The sequence below is a fragment of the Equus caballus genome, chromosome 5 (assembly GCF_041296265.1).
Source record: "Equus caballus isolate H_3958 breed thoroughbred chromosome 5, TB-T2T, whole genome shotgun sequence".
In the NCBI taxonomy this organism is placed as follows: domain Eukaryota; kingdom Metazoa; phylum Chordata; class Mammalia; order Perissodactyla; family Equidae; genus Equus; species Equus caballus.
Window position 1 is genome coordinate 45,929,388 of NC_091688.1, and position 20,287 is coordinate 45,949,674.

The 20,287-nt window shown below is 50.6% G+C and overlaps 3 protein-coding genes across 3 annotated transcripts in view; 2 read left to right on the forward strand and 1 right to left on the reverse strand.

Moving 5' to 3' along the window:
* The first annotated feature begins 1,076 nt into the window (after nt 1-1,076).
* On the forward strand, nt 1,077-1,544 carry LOC100059700 (histone H3). Its single transcript, NM_001374560.1, has one exon. It carries the CDS (start codon nt 1,097-1,099, stop codon nt 1,505-1,507), a length of 411 nt encoding a protein of 136 aa, NP_001361489.1. The 5' UTR covers nt 1,077-1,096; the 3' UTR covers nt 1,508-1,544.
* A 505-nt stretch (nt 1,545-2,049) lies between these two features.
* H2BC18 (H2B clustered histone 18) overlaps nt 2,050-20,287 on the forward strand; it is a 35,071-nt gene continuing 16,833 nt past the window's right edge. The window contains exons 1-2 of the transcript XR_011439256.1: nt 2,050-2,183; nt 3,398-3,610. The gene's annotated coding sequence lies outside the window, so the exon portion shown is untranslated. The remainder of the gene's footprint in view (nt 2,184-3,397; nt 3,611-20,287) is intronic.
* H4C14 (H4 clustered histone 14) lies at nt 14,784-15,269 on the reverse strand. The gene has a single exon (NM_001374562.1). It carries the CDS (start codon nt 15,244-15,246, stop codon nt 14,935-14,937), a length of 312 nt encoding a protein of 103 aa, NP_001361491.1. The 5' UTR covers nt 15,247-15,269; the 3' UTR covers nt 14,784-14,934.

Consider the following 20,287-nt stretch of genomic DNA (forward strand, 5'->3'; position numbering starts at 1 on the left):
GTTACAGTAGCCGCTCCCGACTCCATCTGTCAGTGGGGAAGGCCGGGCCCAGAGAGAACGGGGGCGGGGGTGCCATTTGCTCCCTACTCCCAACCGGTCCTCGGCTTCTCCGGTCTTGAGCCCTTAGCCACCTTTACTCGGTTCGGTGGCTCGTAAACTTAAGGACTTACTGACGCAGATGGAGGTGCCTAAGCTCCCCGGGCACCGAGGTGCAGTCGGTTGATTCAGTTATGGATGCTTCCGGGCGGCCCCGGACGCTGTGTTGTAAGAGTCGGTGCCGAGGGCGCAACTCCGCAGTCGTTCCCGAGGCCTTTGCCCGACACTTGAGGTTTAGGGTGAAGGGGACCTGTTGTCGTTCTCATTCTGGCTCTTCCCCCCCCCCCCCCCCCACTCTCTCTCTCTCACAGACACATGTGCATCCCAGTCGGTAGAGGAGGGGGCGGCTTTCAGGATTGTGGCGGACCTGGGTCTTGGCCTCACTGAGCCGACTGTCTTAGTTTAACAAGAAAGTGAGGAGACGCCTTCGCGGCCGAGATACGGGTTCCCCACTTAGGCTCTCGGAGGCGGAATCTTGCGCCCGGGGGGACGGACAGCTTTCCCACCCGAAAGGCGGGAAGGCAAAAGCATCGGTCGGACCAACTGGGGGTCTCCGAAAAGGTAGCAAGCAGCAAGGCGTGCGGGGGGCGGGGGACGAAGGGAAGCCCGAGGTTCGGTTCGGGAGCTACGAAGCGTGGAGAGGAAGAGGGTATCGCGGGGAGCGTGTTCCAAAGGAGTGAGGGGCTGAAGAGGGACAGTCGGACACGGTTCCGATCAACAATGACTCGCCCTGAAAGAGAGGAAAAACAAGGTGGGAAAAAGTGTTGGGAAACTGGGAAGGAGACAGCGAGGCGGGTGGGCGGGGGAGGGGAGGATTCTGCGCAAGCCAATGGGTGACGCTAGGCCGGATGACGTCGCGGCCAATGGCCAGGCAGCGCGGGACTTTCAATTCTCGCCCCGCCCAATCGGGAAAAGCCTGTGCCTATAAAGACTGCCGCCGCGGGCCGGCCCCCGTTAGTCTCCTTGTCGCTGCGCTGGTAAGTTCGTGTTCTGGCTCGGCATGGCCCGTACTAAGCAGACCGCCCGCAAGTCGACCGGCGGCAAGGCCCCGCGGAAGCAGCTGGCCACCAAGGCGGCCCGCAAGAGCGCGCCGGCCACGGGCGGCGTGAAGAAGCCGCACCGCTACCGGCCGGGCACCGTGGCCCTGCGGGAGATCCGGCGCTACCAGAAGTCCACCGAGCTGCTGATCCGCAAGCTGCCGTTCCAGCGGCTGGTGCGCGAGATCGCGCAGGACTTCAAGACGGACCTTCGCTTCCAGAGCTCGGCCGTGATGGCGCTGCAGGAGGCGAGCGAGGCCTACCTGGTGGGGCTGTTCGAAGACACCAACCTGTGCGCCATCCACGCCAAGCGGGTGACCATCATGCCCAAGGACATCCAGTTGGCCCGCCGCATCCGCGGGGAGCGGGCTTAAAGGGCGCGCGCTCGGCTCGAGGTTCCATCATATCCAAAGGCTCTTTTCAGAGCCACCCACAACAGCACTCGGAGGGAGCTGTGCCGCTTGTCCTTCGCGCTCTTCCGGAGGGCGCCCCCATTGCCTCGGGGGGGAGGGCGGGGCGTTAGAGCGGGCCGAGGCATTGTGCTCCCCAGGGGTCAGCTCTTAGTCACTTTAGCTCTCGCCGGCCGCCGTCGGCGGTGGTTCTGAGCCTTGCGGGAGCTGACGCCGGTCTGCTTATCTGGCCTGGCGAGGCGGCCGCTGCTTTCTCGGGCGCGGCTAGGACGCGCGGCCTCCCTTCCTGAGGCGGCCGCAGGGGTGGGTTCCTCTGGGGCATCTTGGCGGCGCCCGACGGTGACCCGGGATTGGAAACCGGCCAGGTCCGGGGGGAGGGGCTTCGGGGCCGCGAGTGGCCCGAAACCGGGAGGCGTCACCAGGGGACGCTCGGGCCTCGCCGTCCAGAGCTCGCCCGACCTGGCCTTCGGCGAGCCAGCTGGAGGCGCGCGCCGATCGCTCAGCGCCCGCGACCTCCTCGTCCCCGCCGGAAACGGCCCCACCGGGCGCGCCTCTCCGGCTGCGGAGGGAAGTCGCCCCCTTCGTCCTTCGTCTCGCCGGGCGTCTGCCGGGTGAAGTTGGGGATTCCCGCGCTTCGAATGTGGGTAATTTCGGGCTTCACTCGACAACAGGCTGACACCTCGCACCCTCTGCTCCTCCTCAAAGCCCCGGCGGGGCTGGGCGGGGCTGGGCTGGGGGCGCGTACAGACTCGGAGGCCGCTGTCGCGATCTGGGCCCTAAACGGACCGTTTCCTGCCCGGGGGCGCAGGGGGAGACTCACTGTACTCGGCGAAGGCGGCTCTCCCACCTTCGACCCATGTCTGGATTCCCTGCCCAGACTTGGTAGTTTCTCTCCGCGTCTTCTTCAGACGTGTGGGGAGTCTGTTTTCGGGTATTTGGAGGACTCGCCCCTTGCCACCGCCCCCCGGAAGGACAGACCTGGCGCTCGGAGTTCAGGTTCTTGGGAAGAGCAATCAAACAGGCAGAACATGGTCCTCCTTTGGAACGATGAAGCTCCCCGCTCTGAGGAAATAGTGAGGGTTGGAGGCCCGAGAGGTGACTCCCGCGCTGCTCGGGAGGTGGAAGGGCAAGGCCTCTTGGTGGTCAGGGCCGTCGGGCGGGGTTTTGCAGAGCGCGTCTCCGCAGAGCTCAGATGCAAAGGCTGTACAGGTCTTAGATGACACGGCTTCTTAACCTTCTCGGTCACTTATTTGCACCTGGAAGAGGCCAAGACTTGTGTTTGCCGTTTCCTCGCGGCACAGTGACAGGTTAAAGGCATTCGTTACAGAGATCGGTGAGAACTCACAGAGGGGAGAAGGGGAACGGAGAGAAACTTAGTTTTTTAAAGCTCCCCTTGCTTCTCCTGAGATGTGTCAGAGAAAGGGAGAGCAGTGTAGGGACTGAGGCCCCTCCTGCTGCAGGTTGCCACCTGTCTCTGCTCCAGGGTCACGGCAATTTCCAGAGCGTGCCTCCGGGTCTCTGCCCAGACCCTTCATACCTGCTTAGGCGCCCACTGCAGGGTGGAGCCAGGGGCCTGGGTCTGTACTCTCCAGGTCAGAAAGAGGGACTTTTAGAGGTGCGTGGGGCACCACCTTTGCACCCATCATCTCATCCATCCTCATGGCAGAACTTTCAGGAACATCCAGGCGATGGGGCTTTCTGAGGTACAGTCCGAGGCTCTCGGGTGAGTGACTTGTCCAGCATCGCGGGTCCGGGAGCAACTGAGCAGACCCTGGAACCTGTGAGGTCGGTGTCAGGTGTCAGCCCTCTGCGTCCTCCGCCCGCCCCCGAGATCACACTGCTTTCATTTTCCAGTCTGGGCACCCCTAACCTCCGGGAAGTCTCCCCGTCTGAATCTCAAAGGGAAGTTTAGTGGCGTGGTCGACATCCAGTCGGGAGTAGAAAAGAACTGTGTGTTCCCGTCGCTGTGAAGGCCCACCCTCACGGCAGTCTCTCCGATCTTTCCATTTGTTTGGGAGACCGACCGGCGCAAACTGAGTCCATCAATACGAGGGAACGATTTAAAATGTAAGTTTTGACGTTTAATCGTTTCTGTACTTACATCATTCTTTACTCTCAGGTGAGAGTTAAAGGATAATGAAGGGTCAGGCAGATAAATGGTCTTCCTCTAATGGCTAGCTCGGTTGTGAGAAAAGTCTAACCCCGAACCCGGGATTTTTAAGAAGTGAAAAACGGTCTTTGTTCAGATTGAATTCCGCCTTAGGGTGGCAGGGGAGAGGCGTGTGTGCGCGTGTGTAGAGGGAAGCTACGTGGTATTTCGGCCCTGATGACACCACCTTTGCTTCCTCCGAAGAGGACTAGGCCCTTGGGTTCACACGCTCTCCTGGTCCTCCCTCACCCTCTCCAGGTCCCCATCTCAGCCTTCTCCTGTTCTCTGCCAGGCTTATCAATATTCCTGGTTTCGCCCATGCTGGCCTTGGCCGTCTGTCTTCTCCCTGCAACACCAGTGAGATCATGGACTCCCTGCCTACCCTCTCTCTGCCTCTCTGCCAAGTGCTCCCAAATTAGCATCTTCCGCTGAGACCCCTGTCCTGAGCTCAACACCAATATTTCTAACTGCCTGGTGGCCAGGTGCTTCTGGATGGAAAATAGGCACTCCAGACTCGGCTGATTTCCTAAACGGCATCATCTTGCTTCCCAAAGCGATTTCTCCCCTTCCGTATTCCCCATCCGGACACAAAGACACCTTCATCCCCGCACCTGTTCCGGTCGGAAGTTCCTTCCTCTTGTCTTTTGTCCAAATCTCATGAGTCACCAAATGCTATCGAACCTACGTTCTGACTTTCGATTCTATCACCCTCTCTCCATCCGTCCCTGGTCCCTGCCTCAGCTGAAGCCCCTCACCCAGCTCGGAGCTGGAGGGTTGAGTAAATACTCAGGCTAGACTCTCTGCCCTGCCACTAGGCTTCCACTCTGTGTGAGAGCTATCTTTTTTAAAATGCATTTATTTGAGCCTGTCACTCTCACGCTTGAAATGTTCCCACCTCCTCTCCCTTCCCTTCGGAATAGAGTCCAGCTTCTTTTGCATGACAGCTCCGAGCAGCGGGGGTTAATAACCAGTAGGGACTCTGGAGTTACATAAACCTGGATTTCAATCCTGGTCTTGCCCGTAGAACGGTAGGTGACTTCAGCCAGGAAATCTCCCTGCTCCCATTTGTAAGACGGGGACAACAGCATCTCGCTGATAGCGTTGCTGGAAATATTCAAAGTGACGATTCCTGTCAAGTACCTAGCACAGTGTCTGGTCCAGAAGAAGCATTCAATTAAGTTTAGCGACTCTATTCATAGTTATCAAATTTAAAAGATCCTAATCACAATGGTTTTAATAGACATCTAGTTCCCGGTGTTTCTCAGAGCCTCCCCAGGGTTCGGGGGCTGTGCTAGCTGAACGAGTAGGTTCTGGCCCCACAGGATGCCTGCAGTCCCCAAGTGTACGATGTCTTCACACATTCCGTTTCTTCTGTCTGGAATGTCCTCCCCTTTTTTGTAGCCCTGAGAACCCCTGCTCCTTCTTCGAGATGCAGCCCTAGGTGGCCTTCCCTTCCCTTTCTCCTCTTCTCTCTGGGCCTTCCTCCTTGCCTCTCCCCGTCCCTATCCTGACACCCCTTCCTATTCCTTACCGTCAGCATTCGGCTGGCAGCATTCCTCAGGGGGAGGATTTGTCCTTGTTCGTCTCCGTGGCGCCAGCACCCAAGCAGTGCCTGGCACGCCGTAGGTGGTCAGGAAATGCTTGAGGAGGAGCCTAATCCACCCGCCCTTCGACTCTTTGCCTTACATGAGGGAGTCGGGCAGGAGATGCCCCAGGCTCTTGGGGTCCTGGAGGTTACAGATCAGGAGCAGGCCCGGACCGGATCTCTGCGAAGAACTTCCAAGGTTTTAGGGGTCCCAGAACACGGGAGCAGGAAACTGCCCAGGGGCAGGGCGTCTCCGACGAAGCCCAGGTGCCCCTTGCCCGTACGTGGCCACCGTCCCAGACGGAGCCCGCTCCTGGTGATAGTAACTGAGAACGAGGAGTTCACTGAGCTGCGCCACCGCCAGCGGCCCCCATCCGTTGCCGAACACGGCCGATCTGGGGAGGAGCGTTGGCTTTTATTATCCCCAAAGACATCAGATTCAGCCCTGCCGACAGGATTGTTTGGGGATGCGGTTAGCGGTTGAGTGTACGATCAGGAGCAGAGAGTGAAGCATGCCTAAAGAGAGGCAGGAGGAGGAGGAGGAAGGACCGCAGAGGACAGAAAGGGGATGGGAACCAGAAGTCTCGGCTCCTCACTGCTATGAACTGGGGCTGAGGCCTGAGGCCCCTTGCAGGGTAGGGCCAGGGCTCCTGACCCCTAACCGGGAAAAGGCTCCAAAGAGAAGAGACCGGGGTCTCCGTTTCCTCACGTGTTTATAAAGCAGGATCATAACTGCACCCGCTTCGGGATTGCTGTGAGGATGAAAAGAGGTAACACAGTTCACACAAAGTGCTTAGAACAGAGCCTGACAGGTGGTCATAAATCCATATTAATAACGTCATTAGCATCGGTGATGTAAATATTAGTGACATTAACGTGAATCGATGTAAGTCCCAGTTACAATCATGTCCTGGGAAAGAAAGAACAACGCACACTAACGGGCGACCGATTTTAAGCACGTGACCAGCTTCTAGACTGCATGGTCTTTCACTCACCTCCTCTCATCCAGTTTCGCAGTAACCCTGGGAGGGAGGAAGGGCTTTTTGACTCCTGTTGAACAGATGAAGAAACTCACCGTGGCGAGGGAGAGACACCTGGGAATGTGGGTCACAGCCAGAAGATGGCAGAGGTGGAACTTGAGCCTGGGTCTCCTGTTTTGCTTTGCTTTTTGTACTAGACTTGTTGTTTCAGAAGGAAACAATGCACAAAATAGTTACACGTAGAGATACAGTATCACTCAACGTGTACAGTACCTCTGATTTCTGCTGACTCCAAACTACAGTAAGAACAATTTGATATTGCTAGCTACTGCACGTTCACACACACACACACACACACACACACATCCTCACACACCTCTAAAAAGTGAAACAAGTTGTACAAAAGGATATTGTCTTCTGCTGTGGATGCACCATGATACTTTCAATCCTGTTCTGTTTCATTAATAAAACATACTGGCTCCTATTTTCTAAGTTGATTTCACCACTTGCTAATAGGTTCCAACCTGCAATGGAAAACCACTGCGAAAGAGAAAATTGCAAAGAACAAAGTAAAATCACGACTCAAGTTAAAAATTATAACTATTTGGTTCCACAGGAATCCTGGTTTCTCTTCCTGCCTGGAGGCACGTACACGAGGTTGCAACAATGAGAATGAGGTCTTTAGGCTCCGTAAGGAAAAGGCACGCGGTAAAAGGGAAGGCATGCTGCGGTAGGTAGCAGAGAAAGACGCAGATGAGTTACGGAGAAGTTCAGAGGCTAAGATCACTTCTAACTGAGGGGATCACAGAGCTCTTCCTGTGAGAGAACTTGGCACCGGGGCAGGGAGTCTGATCCAAGCTGAGGAACCAGAAAAAGATGAGGAGAATTGTGAGTGGCGGCTGGTTGGTCCACAGGGTGGGCCGAGGCCCGGAATGGGAGATGACTTTTCAGTGGCGGGGACTTTGAGGCCAGCTGACTGGGGGTCTTGAATGCCAATCTGGGGAGAGGGTGGATGTTACCCTGTAAACAGTGTAGGGGAAGGGATTATAGAAGAGGAAGAAAAAAATTAAGGCAATAATGAGATGTCTTTTACACTGGATGCTCCGCCTGGCCAAGAGGGAGGGCTTGGATGGTTGGTGCCCCACTGGTGGGGTGTGGACTACGGCAGCCATTCTGAAGGGCCGCCCGGTACTTCTTAGGCCAATGAAGGATACGCATCATAGGAACCAGCACGGCTGTCTCCGGATATCTATCCAAAAGACATTCTCACGCAGGCCTAGCAGGGAAGATGACAGGGATGATGGGACATCAGAAAGAATGTAGGCGTTCGTCACTGCGAGAGCGGCTAGAGAAAATGTGGCGGATTCACTCCATGGAGTACTCTGCAGCAGGAGGAGACAGTGGATTAAATGGCTGGCTACATAACAACAAGGAGAGATCTAAAATGTAGTTCTGAGGGAAATAAGGTAACACGTGGAATGAGATTTAAAACACAACTATTTATGTAAATTAAAAGTACATTAATGGATCTTGCAATCATGCATAGAAACCAAATATGCTTTGACCATAGTAGAATGGTTTTCTATGGCGGGGGTGGGGGGGTGGGGGGGTGGAGATCGGGAAATGAGGATAAAAGAGAACAACAAAAGTGGGAGAAACCAACAGGAGGGAGTGCCTTAAGCAGGTGGGTAACATACTCAGAGCCGTGTATACAGAAGGTTACTCTGGGGAGAGGGTGCAGAAGGAGTCAGAAGTGAGCAGCACCCGAGGCAGGGGGCCAAGTCACAGGCCTCAAGGACAGAGCAGATGAGAGGTGCTGAGAATGACAACAAGGGAACAGGCCACAGCAATGGATCGGGGCGGGCGAGGGCCGGGGTGTGGGGGCTTTGACATTATGGCGCATAGAATATTGCCCGAACCTGGAGGAGGGAAGGGGCAGAAGGGGGTTGCTGTGGCAAAAAGTAATCAACGATGTCTCGGGACCTTCCTGCCTGAGTGACTGCGAGGATGTGCCACCTTCAAGGAAATTGGCAGCTGCCAAAGAGTTTACTTCAGGCCAGGCTGGGTCTCAGCTCTCAATGGGCAGCGGCAAGTGGCCATGGCAGCTGGGAGTGTGGATCTGGAGGCAGATCTAGAGACTCAGCTGAGTTCTCTCGTCTGCCCAGAGGAGCTAGAGGAGTCCCTGGGAAGAGTTTATGAAGAAACGGCCCAAAGGACAGGCCTCTGAGGACCATCTACACCACTGGGGGGGGGGGGGGGGGGGGGGCATCTGGTGGGGAAGGGAAGCTAAAGTAGTTTTGTCCTGAAACCAGAGGAAAAGTATAACGAAGAAATTGGACCAGATGGTTTCCTGGGTCCTTTCCAGCACCAATACTGTATGGTATGGTTCCATTAAGTGTGTTTGGCAGATGTCTTCGAGATCCTCAGATTATTTGTAATCTGCAAATTTTAAACAAATAGTGTAGTCAGACTCAGGAGCATCGTAGCGTATCAGAGAATGCCAAGATACTTAGACCGCTTCAACATCAGTTTCTTGCTTTGTAAAAGGGCGATAATATTTACCTTTGGGGGTTGTCGCGAAGATCCGAAATGGTACGGAGTAGATATTCAATACGTGGGAACTATTACTCATTATTCTTTCACTTAAAAAGTAATTCAAATCAAAGAGAGGTATGTAAATTCAACCCAAATGACCTCTTCCAGTTGAGGGGACCCGGAGAGGTTTCCGTGCCTCCTCCCATCACCGTCTCCTTTTCCCGTCTTCTTCAGTCCTGCTGCCCCCTGATGCCGAATCTTACCCACTAGACCACCAGGATTGGCTTACAGATAGAAAAATGCTTATGTATCAGTCTGTCTCCTTCTTTTTCAAGGATGCACAGTTTTTCATTGAATAGATAGTTCTTCCATTATTTACTCAGACTCACATCAATGGAAATGTAGGTATTTTACAGACTTTTTGCTTCTAAAATCACTGTTGCAACTTATGCTTGTGCATATAGTTGGGGACGCTTTTCAGTATACCTGGTGGCTAATTGTGATAGGTATTGCTAAATCGGCTTCCAAAGGTTTTGGTGCAACTGCCTCTGGATATTAGCAAACGTTTAAATTTGGCCAGTTGGTTATTTGGTTCTGAATCTCATAGTCCCTCTCAGACATCAGGATGAGCAAAAAGTTAAGCGTCTCCTGACCTCCCTACAAACTGTCTTCCTTAGGGCAGCGGCTCTCCCCACCCATCAGAGTCCCTGCTCAGGGCTAAATGTTGAGCTTGTGATGGAATTTTCCTCAGCCAGGTTTTGATTTTGGCCTTGGGTTTCTTTGGTTGCTCCTTCCCCTCTTCTCTTCCTTTGCTGGTTGGGTCTTCTGTTTAATGGTTGGGAGGTCATTGCGTCTGGTCTTATTGCATCGTGAAGCAGTAGACAAGGAAATGAAGGGCCGGTGGCGACTCAGACAGGTCATGAGGATGAATGACCCCCTGGGCCCGTGCTCACCCCATTCCAGCCTCTGGTCCTGGGCTCTGCAGGCTCAGAAATTCCATTGTGTTGGTAGGCCAGGGGTGAGGGTCTCTGAAGGACTAGATCCCACGCATCACACTCTCAAGGGACAGAGATATAAACCCCTACTAATAATTGGCATCATTCACAGGAATTAGCATTTATTGAATGCCAATCATAGCGTTGACTGCTTTATAAATATTAATACACGTTATCCACAGAAGAACCCGACACAGTAGGTATTCTTTTCATCCTAGTGCTACTGATAAAGCAAATGAGGCTCAGAGATTAAGGGATTTTCACTGTTAGTAAACAGTGAAGTTAAGATCCTAACCGGAAATGTCTGATTCCAGAGATCATGCTCTTAATTTCCCAAAGAGAAGTGTAACCCGTCTGCTCATCAGCTCCCTGTGGGTGAGTCCGTATGGGAAGCCAAACTCCCATTAGAAAGTTGGGAAGAGCGCGGAGGCAGATGACCTCAATGGCTGCCATTATTCAGTCAGGGTATCGTTGAGCTCTAAAGGCTGCCCGTTGCAGAAACTGGTTGCACCCACTAGAGTCACGGTCCATCTGCCTTGGAGGGTACCTGGATGGTCACAACCCCATGGTTGTTTTCCCCCACACCTTGTTTCCAAACCTCTTCTGTAATATGGTTGGTGTGGTAAGAAATCACTTTGTTGTAATTGTCGCCTTCTTCTCTACCACCAGACAAGAAATCCCGGAGTTCACTGCCCAGAAAGGCTCCTAGGCCAAGTGAAGATTTTCAGATCACACAGTTCATTGAATCCATTCAACAACGTAAAACAAGGAGAAAAGGGAAAGGGGTGCTCCGGAGAGGTTAGCACACTCGGAATAGGGTGCAGTGAGGGGGGAAGTCCAACACAGCATCGAACCTTGGGTTACACAATGTTCTGTCCCGACTCGCTCTGCCGTGTCAGCCTTCCCTGCTGATGCTACAGCTAAGAGGACCAGAGCTGAGGTAGGCAAAGGGGCTCAGCACCTGGAAAGTCCCTGAAGCTGACTTATGCTGCTCAATCAGGGAGATATGGGGGCGAGTACGCCTGGCCATAGTTGTAATTCAAAACTAACCCGCTGAATAGCTATAGATTTCCCTGTGTATAGCCTGCAGAGGACATAGCGGGCCACAGTGCGTGTCCCCAGTGGAGGGCTGATTTAAGGCATGAATACCGGGTACCTCATGTACCTCGTGACTATTTGACGTGCTGTTTACTTGGTCCTTTCACCCGTTCCTCCCTGTGTTTACCACACTTGCTCTACTTGATTTATGCCTAACACGTCTCACAAGCTATGCTCACTTATTATCTATAATTAGTTTCTTCTCTTTATTTGTTCATTTCTCTTAGTTCCTATAGAAGAATTAAATATTCTTAAATAATTCGTTTAACACCTTACAACAATCAAGTCAGCTGGCGAGTCTATTTGATTCTTTAAGATGACTTTACATTTTTCTGATCTAATCCTGAAACATCCGGCCCTGCCCATCTGTTCACGCCTCGTCTGCACCCACCATCCTCCTTTCTCTCTGATTCCAGCTATGCTGACTCCCTCCCTTCCCCCGTGATCACAGAGCGCGTAAGATGTAGATTGGGTGAAACAGACAATAAAGACATCAACTTTGGTTTCTGTGTCACTTCACGGCTTCACTCTTTCACATAGATCTCCTTCTCTTTTGATCCTTAAAACATTCCTGTGAGAAAGGTAGGAATTCTCGGTAACACTCAAGATGAGTAAACTGAACTTTGGCAAAGCTAAGATTTGCCATGGTTCATGTAGCCCAGGTTATCATCTTCTCATTGTTTGCCGGGAAAATTATACATGCTTATTTTAAGTCATTTGAACAATTCAGAAATGTTCAATGAGTATAAGTGACACCTATAAGTCATTCTTAAATTTTTGTGAACACTTCACCTGATAATTCCCCTCACATCCATACATATTTCTATATACACGTACGTAACATTCTGCGTAATTGGTAGCTCAGTTCTTTTGGTTCAACCAGAGATATGACTTGTACCTCAATAGCTCGACTGTAAGGTACAGAGCGAGAGGTTTCAAAAGAAGAAAATAAGAATGTAGTGAAAGATGACTCAGGAGCGTCTAGCCTGGGTGCCCCAGAGGATAATGCTGCTATCCGGAGAAGTAGGGAGCCTGGAAAGGAAAGGGAAGACTTCAAACTGATCCATTGTGAAGTTTGATTAGCCAGTGAGACACTCAGGAGCCTCTGTGACCATGGTAATGGACGTAAGCCCGCAGACTGGATTCTATAACAATTCGTATATATTCTAGTGGAAGTCCTGACTTCACCCAGGGAGGGAAGAGATGGCAGCCAGGGCTGGCTTACGGAGGGCATCTGAGCTACTCGGGGATGGAAATGAGAAGGAATTTATTTTGTTAGCAAGTCAAAGAGATAAAAGAACATTATATTCCTTTCTGTTACAGATGGTTAAGAACTTTTTTTAAGAAAGCCATTTGCTAATGCACAAAGCTGCACAATGCACACTCTGTAATCCGGCAATAATCAGAGGCTGGATACAGCTAACAGAGCGTTCAGTGACACCCCATCATGATAGCATTTAGAGGAGCAGACAAGGCGGGAACAAGGATCACTGCTAAAATCACTGTAAAGAGGAGGTGTCACTAACGGTTAAAGGACAAGATCTGGGGGAAATCTGGGAAGAAAGAAAGAAACATGTCCATTAATTATAAAATTCGATCCTGTTAACAATACAAACCAATAATGTGTAGTAAAACAAGCTGACTGCATTTTTCACTCACCCGTCTTTTACATTTGCCCCAAATTCGCTGAGGAAATAAAAGCTGTTTTACCTTTTTCCTCCTGTGACATTTTGTACTACCGAAAATTTAATAGGGTCATTCACCGGATGTTTTTCTTTTCCATCAGAGAAAGCAAATTTAACATTATGGTAAACAAATCAGGTTCAATACATATTCAGATTCTAAATACTTTTGTTTCATTTAAAGCAAAACCGTTACTTAGACCAGCGGTTCTCAAACCTTCCTGTGTTTCAGAATCACCTGGAGGGCTGGCTACAGCACAGATGCCCAGGTCTCAGCCCCTAGAGTGTCTCATTTACTAGGTCTGGGGCAGGTCCAAGATTTTGCATTTCTAACAAGTTCCCAGGTGATCTGAGATTAAAGACCACGCTTTAAGAACGACTAGTGTAGACAATGGACATGTTTTCCCCCCCTCCCTTCCACTATTTTTTGATTTCTCTTCAAGTTTTTTCTCTCTCCTTCTCCAGAGTATCTCAGCGAGGGTCAGATATATTCAATCTGCATTGCCTTTAAAGTTTAAAAAACAACAACACGGTGATACTTGAAATAGCAATGCCATCAGTTGCGGGTGAGATTTTAATTTAGAGGGAAAATGAAACACCTTGAACACTGAATCCTCTTACTTCTCACCTGGACACCTTCATCACAATTGTTATTCTCGCCAGCTCCTCCTTGATCCTCCCCAACCCCTCCCCCACACCGTATTATCTCAGTAGGAAGCCAGGCATTCTGCTCTTTCTTCAAAGCCTGACGCCGGCCCCACCTCCAGCCCAGCTTTCCCCAGTTCCCCAGCAGCCAGTGACTTCTGTAGTGTTAGGACTCCTGTAGTAATTACTGTCTACATTTCTCATCATAATGAATACATGCTACCATGTACTATTGTGCCACTTGTGTAAGCGTGTGTGTGTGTGTGTGTGTGTGTGTGTGTGTGTATGTATGTATGTATGTATATGTATTTTCTATATTATTTCTCTTCCCCGTGCTGCTGGGCAAGTCTCGCATCCTTTGACTTTCTGGCATCTCTTTTGCTAAGCCCCATGTTTTAAACCTGGTTCACCTTCAACTGTTTGATGCTAAAGAGAGCAGCCAAGTGTGGCGACCAGTAAAGAAAATAGCAGGTTTACCTTTTGGGAGCTGATGGAGAATTTCTTCTCTCAACTACTCCCATAACCAATTTATAAAATTATAAAATCATAAGCCTAGAATGCTGAAAAAACCTTTTACTCACAGATGGGATCATTGCAAAAGTATAATTAGGCTAGCGGTGTGGACCTACCGCATTTCAATCCAAACCAGGGCAATGTAGAAGTGGTAGTGTAGGGAACGGCCTACTGTCTTCTTCACCATGCTGATTCTGGAGAATAACTTCCTTTTGCCTCGTCGCAATGAACGTGTGCTTTCTGTACTGCCGGCGAGTGTGCTCCTGCCGGTCTCTCCTAAGCCGCAACAGGCCCCGCGAGGAAAGTCACCCACACCCGACTGACCCGTTTCCTGAAGACTTCCTTTCAGGACATTAAGATCATCTAGCTCGCTCAGCTTTTATAGAAGGATCCTATTAAATTGTCCCTGCATGTGTATCTTTGCAACGTTGTCACTAAGAGACCATATCTCATAGGTCCTTGACTAAAGTCTCCCTTGAAGGTAGCACCGAAGGAAAACAAAACTCTCAGCAAGCAGTTTTGAGAGGGCTTTTTATTGAACACTAAAAACACAGCAATCAATACTTTTCATCCAGTGGCCAATTTGCCGGGCCAACTTGTTTTAAAACTGCACTAACGAGCTCACTCTGATCTCACAGCCTCTTTATTTCTTTGGAGTTTCGAACGCTTTCTGGTTGGATTTGTTTTGCTCCTGGCTCAGACCTTGTGAAGTGAGCAGACATGTCACAGGAGGGTATCCAACATGAACAGGGCCCTCAAGCCATCCGGTCCCTGACCCCATTGAACAGAGGGGTGAAGTGTGGTGCAGATAAACTGACGAGGCTAAAAGCCATGAGGTGGCACAAGTGGCCTCTCTGAACTACAAACCTGAGCTGGCCTCCTTCTGCCGGTTTCTTCTCTCCGGAGCCCGGGCCGACGACCACAAATGAGGATAGCGCGCGCCAGAAAGAAGCCTGGGTCAGCAGGGGCCCGGAGAACGTTTCGGATGGAGGAACAAACCCAGAGGCAGCTTTTGGCTTTGAGGGTTGTGAGCGCTTTGGGCGCCACTAGCTGTCAAAGTCCGAGCTGACTGGAGCCACTGTCAAGTGCAGCTACCTCCCAGCTTGGTTGGTGTCGTACTTGACGCAAGGGCCCAGCTCCTCTGCTGACTGTATGGTCGGCCCTCAAAAGGGCCTTTGGGGTCGTCAGGCGTTCAAGTGGAGCGGCAGCTTAGCCTCCGAAGCCGTACAGGGTGCGGCCCTGGCGCTTGAGCGCGTAGACCACGTCCATGGCAGTGACCGTCTTGCGCTTGGCGTGCTCCGTGTAGGTGACCGCGTCGCGGATGACGTTCTCCAGGAACACCTTCAACACACCCCGGGTCTCCTCGTAAATGAGGCCCGAGATCCGCTTGACTCCCCCACGCCGAGCAAGACGCCGGATGGCGGGCTTGGTGATGCCTTGGATGTTGTCTCTCAAGACTTTGCGGTGCCGCTTAGCGCCCCCCTTGCCTAAGCCCTTCCCACCCTTTCCTCTGCCAGACATGACTGCCGCAGGCCGGAGACACGATCTCTGCGAGCGGCGAGGGCGGCGTCTTTCCTCATATGCAAGAGCATCGGACCAGATTGAAAACCCAAAGCGCGCGGGCGGGAAGCATTGTAAATTGTCCCCGCCCGCTCTGTGTGTCGTCATTTCTTTCCGGCTGTTTCCATATCCCCCTCCGCCCTCCCCGACTCCCTCTAACGGACTCTGCCCTTCGTGGGAATCTATTTGCCATAGTCGCCGGGAGAATTCGGATCCAAGCGGATCCCGCAGCAGTTTTCGCCTCTGCCTCTCTCCGTCTGTAGGCTCCCCGAAGGCTCTCAACTTGGGCTAAGAGGAAAGGTCCTTCTGGCGGCAGGAGACCAGAAGAGGAGCCAGTGGATCCAGAGACGGGAAGGAGAAGAGAGCGCCAGCGCCGGGTCTGATCCCGACCAGAGGGTCCCAGGCTTCCGAACCGTGTTCCATAAAACTGCAACGAAAGCAGTTCCGAGAAGTGGACGGACTGACCGACGAGGCGATCGCACGAGCAGGGCACCCGGGCTGTGGAGGGAGGGGGAAGAGCGCCGTAATTCCCGAGTCTAGTCTCCCGTTGGTATGAGGCGTGGAATTCTCCCTCACCCGAGAGAAATCGGATCCTAGGGAAACCGGTCTCACTACACCGCCAAGCCTTCTGGTGGAGTCAGTGAACCCACCGCTCCGCTGAAGGAAGCCACATATGCAGAAAGGAGGCTGAAGGATGCGCTGTACGTCCGTTTCTGCAGATCCCCTAAAACCCACCCTTTTCAGCCGGGATTCAGGGCCCAACCGTGTCTCCACCGAGGCCCGCGCGGGGCCAGCGAAGTTTGCTGAATAGAGTTTCGCGAGAGGACAGCCGCTCCAGATGGAGAGTCGTTACCAGAAACTGCCCTACGAAATTGTTTGGGGTCCTGACCTGTATAGCACGTTGGTTACTTTCGGGCCTCCTGTAGGAGAATCCACAGATGTTGTGGTTTCTGCATCAGAAAGGATGACAGGTTTTTTTCTGAGAAATGTGTATTATTTGAAAGTAGCGTATGCGCCTTTCTGCATCTCTGCTTTGGCTCCCGCTACCCTCTATATGCTAATGAATCCCAAATCTACATGTGTATCCAGACTTCTAGGCTCCACACCTGTGGATCTTCCTGGTTGTTCTTTAGTCATTTTAAACTTAAAATCCAAAGTGTCCCCAAATCAACGTGTTTAAACTTAAAATCTCCAAGGTGTGACTCTCACAGGAGCTGAGGGAATCCATTCTCTTCCTTCTCCAACTCATTGACTGGCTCTGTGTCTGCTTCTGAATGGTGCCACCATGCCACACATGCCTAAGCCAGCACCCTGGAATTCACCCTAGACGGTGAAGGGTTGTAGGACAGGCCACCCCAAAATATGCCTGTAGGAGTTTGGGACATGCCACTCCAAAATATGTTGTTTTGGCATATTGAGTATTTTGAGCTGTAGGCACTTGGAACACAGCCAATGAGGGGCTGGCCTTCTTTGAACTCCCCTTATCTGCCTGAAGATAGATCCTCCAGAAGGAGCTCAGTTGACATCAGTCCCCTCCCCGGGAGTTTCGTCAACCAAGGAAGTCGGACTCTCGTCAAAGGAGAGGAGACTTGAAGTCCACAGCACACTCAGACAAACTTGGTCACCAACTGTCATACCTCCCATCGATTCTAAAGACCCAGTCATCTTTCCTAAAAATCGTTCACTCTCCCCTGAGAGGCATACGTGCTCCCTCTGCTTTCTGTGAAGATGCTACTTAAGTCTGAATTCTAAGCCACCTCGGGAAGTTACTCATTTTTCCCCGGCTATCTCCCGTGTATACGTGAGGTACGCATGCTACTAAACGTCTGTTTGTCTTTCTCTAGTTAATCAGTCTTTTATTACAGGGTCTCAGCTAAGAACTCAGAAGGGTAGAGGGAAAATTCTTTGTCCTCCCCTACAATGTCTTCCTCTCCCTTGGCTGCTTCAGGGGGGAGAAACACACCTGCTCTTTTCTGACCCTTCAGCAGCTCCTGCAGAATCGACCACGTTACTTTACATCTCTTTTCATCTTACATATTCGCCCCACCCCCACCCCCACTGACTGTCTGTCTGGCAGTGATTTTTGTTTATTTTCCTTTGTCAGCTGATAAGTAGTTCAGTGTGTAGCGTAAGCTCCATAATTGTTTACAGGATGAACGGTTCCTGCGTTTGACTGCTTTTAAACAGTAGTAGCAAAGAAAGTCACAGCCCAATTGCAACAGGATAAAGCAATCCAAGCCAAGGATGATGGGAGTGAGGGGTTTTGGTGTCAGAGGGGACAGGACCCCAGGCGGAATCAAAGATAGTCTACAAACTTTCTTTTCAATAGTCTTCATCCTCCTCTGAGGGGCCGAACCACCCATTACCTAAACAAAATTATCTCCAAGATCACCTCTCCCTTTCCCCGTTGCAAGTAAACTCAGACTGAGGAAGCGACTCACATGCAGGCGTGAATGAGTACCTGAGGTATTTATCAAGACGGGACTCTGACGGGAGAGTGGTGTGGGAGATTGAATCCAACTGGCGGGATTAATAGAATGGTTATTTTGGGGTGGGAGTGGGTTTCCCTGGAGCCTCTAAAAAAACATTCTTCCTAAAAGAACAAGGATTGGCAATTCTCTCCAAGAGAAGTTTGGGGGAAAAGTGGTTTAGAAGATTGCGAGTAGCTCCCAACTAGCTTAGTGCCCAGTGCAGGTGCTAGCTCCGCACAGGTTTTGGCTTTCTTCTGACAGGCAAATGGCTGCATTGCTCTAAGTCATGCTGGGCAGCCACTTTCAGCTGTAGGCAGAGGTAGGTGAACAGTTTGATGGAGTCTTGACATCCGCTGTGCACTTCCTGTTAAAGCTTAGCATCTCTCATCTGAACTCCTTAGGAACCTCTATCAGAATGTCTTTTTGGTCAATTCTCCGCCAGGTCACAGAGTCTCTTGCTTCAAAACCACGGCTTCTCAACCTGATAAGGTTCTATAATCATGCATTTAGACTCCTTCAACCTTGTCCCTACCTGCCTTTCCAGAACTATCTACTTGCCACATCCTCCCCACACACTCTAGCCACAACTACTCTATAGATCCTGAGCTCTGTGGAGACTAGGGTTTACAGAGCCTTTTACATGTGAAGTTTTTCAGAGGTCCCTTTTTGGAGGCTCCTGGTATATGGGGCAGTGGGCGGAGGGTGGCCAAAACCGGGTTGTAAAATTTTGACATATTTTCAGTGATTACATTTAATTAATCAATGCTTGACTCACACAATTACAAGACAACGTACAACTTCATTTGTAGATTATATCAAAAGCCTAAATCAGAAGTCATTCATGAATTTGAGACTTGTGTCATGGTCCTTCTGAGTTTCCCCCAATAGGCCCTGTTGGTTCATGCCTTTGCTGCCTACCTCCCTGTATGGTGTTCCTTAGTCTGGTTTATCCTTTCATTCTATTTGATAAAATTCCTTTTTAAGGCATGGCTTAAATATGAATTTCCAAATTGTTGTTTCTTTCTTCCAGTTCTCATAACTACTGTGGGTATCTTTTTTATCAATAATAATATTAGTGGCTGTATTTTAATGAATACTTTCCATGCTTCAGGCTCTAGGAAACATTTTTTCATGGATTCTCCTGTTTAATTCTCAGAGCAACCCTGTGAGGTGGCTAATGTTTGACTTGCCCTTTGCCAGTGAGAAGACTGTTGATCTGTGAATTCCCCAGGGGAAGGGGTGTGAGAGATGTGGGCTGAGTACTGTCGCCACCACTCTCCTCATCTGTAAAATGGGGTTTATAATACCTTTCTCTCAAGCCTGTGAGCATGAAATGAAGTCATGCATCTAGACTGCTGATTACAAAAACTAAATGAAAAGAATGTTGAGGAAGAAGACATGCTAAGAAAAAATAGTCCCTTTTTTCTGGAAAAAGGCTATACATCAGTTGACTTGTGAGCATTCTGTTCTAATTTTCCCTGTAAACCAGAAGTATTAGGCATCATACTAACACCTGTAGCCTGAACACACACACACAAATCCAAGTCATTTCTATTAAATAAATACATTAAAACATATAGCCCTTAAAATTCCTGCCATGTGTAGCTTAAGTCTCATGAGGATGGTTAATGGAATAAAAATACTTGTCATGTGGAGCACGTTACTTGAGCTCACCTCGTTCCACTGGGATATGTTACGCTGGAAAGCCAGGAATCCTATAAACTTGTAAGGGAGGGAAAACCTCCTTCTGCCCCTCCGATTCTGTGGCTAGGCCCGAGAATTAAATTGACATTAGAGTAGGGACAGTAAATTACGGGACAATGACTAGAAATACAGGGGGGAAGCTAACGGAAGACAAGGGTGTTTTAGCAGCTTTGTTTGTACAGCTGCAGTTCCACATCAGCTCCCAGTCGCTGGTGATCAGAGTGTTCTCTTCGTGGTCCTGGGAGGGCGCCTTCCTCATGGGAAATTTTATGAGCTGCTTTTAGACGAGAAGAGGGATGTCGGAGCTGCCTTCCTGCATCTGCTGTTTCTCAAGTACCTTCAGTTCAAAATAGTCGACATACCAGAGCGACTAGTTTTGGGGTGGCGTGTTCTGAACCCCTTCGAACTCAAAGCTGCTGTAGGGAAGGCAGCATTTCACCTCTACCTTCTTAGAGCTTTTGGCTGGGCCTGAGATTTAAATTGATGTAAGACAGGCTAACAGGAGGAAAGCATACAAATCTATTTACTGAAAGTTTTACTTGGCAGGGGAGCCCTAGTAAGGACATGAAGACCCCAAGAAGCGGGTTAGAGTTGAACCCTTCCATGCTGAATTGGACAAAGAGTAGCAAATCGTGACAATGTAACAAGACAAAAGGGCCCCAGCTGGGCAGTTAATGGTGGAAAAGTAACTAGGAAGGTAAAGGTTAGGTTAACAAGGTTTATACACCTTTCTCTCGGCTTTGACTCCCCATCCTTGGTGATAAGAATGTTATTTTCCTCCTGGTAGAGGGAAGACATCTTCCATATGGAGGTTTCATCTCCTGTTT

What these genes read in the sequence shown, in the direction of transcription:
- H4C14 (NM_001374562.1), bottom strand. Translation starts at nt 15,246, where the DNA reads ATGTCTGGCAGAGGAAAGGGTGGGAAGGGCTTAGGCAAGGGGGGCGCT.
- LOC100059700 (NM_001374560.1), top strand. Translation starts at nt 1,097, where the DNA reads ATGGCCCGTACTAAGCAGACCGCCCGCAAGTCGACCGGCGGCAAGGCC.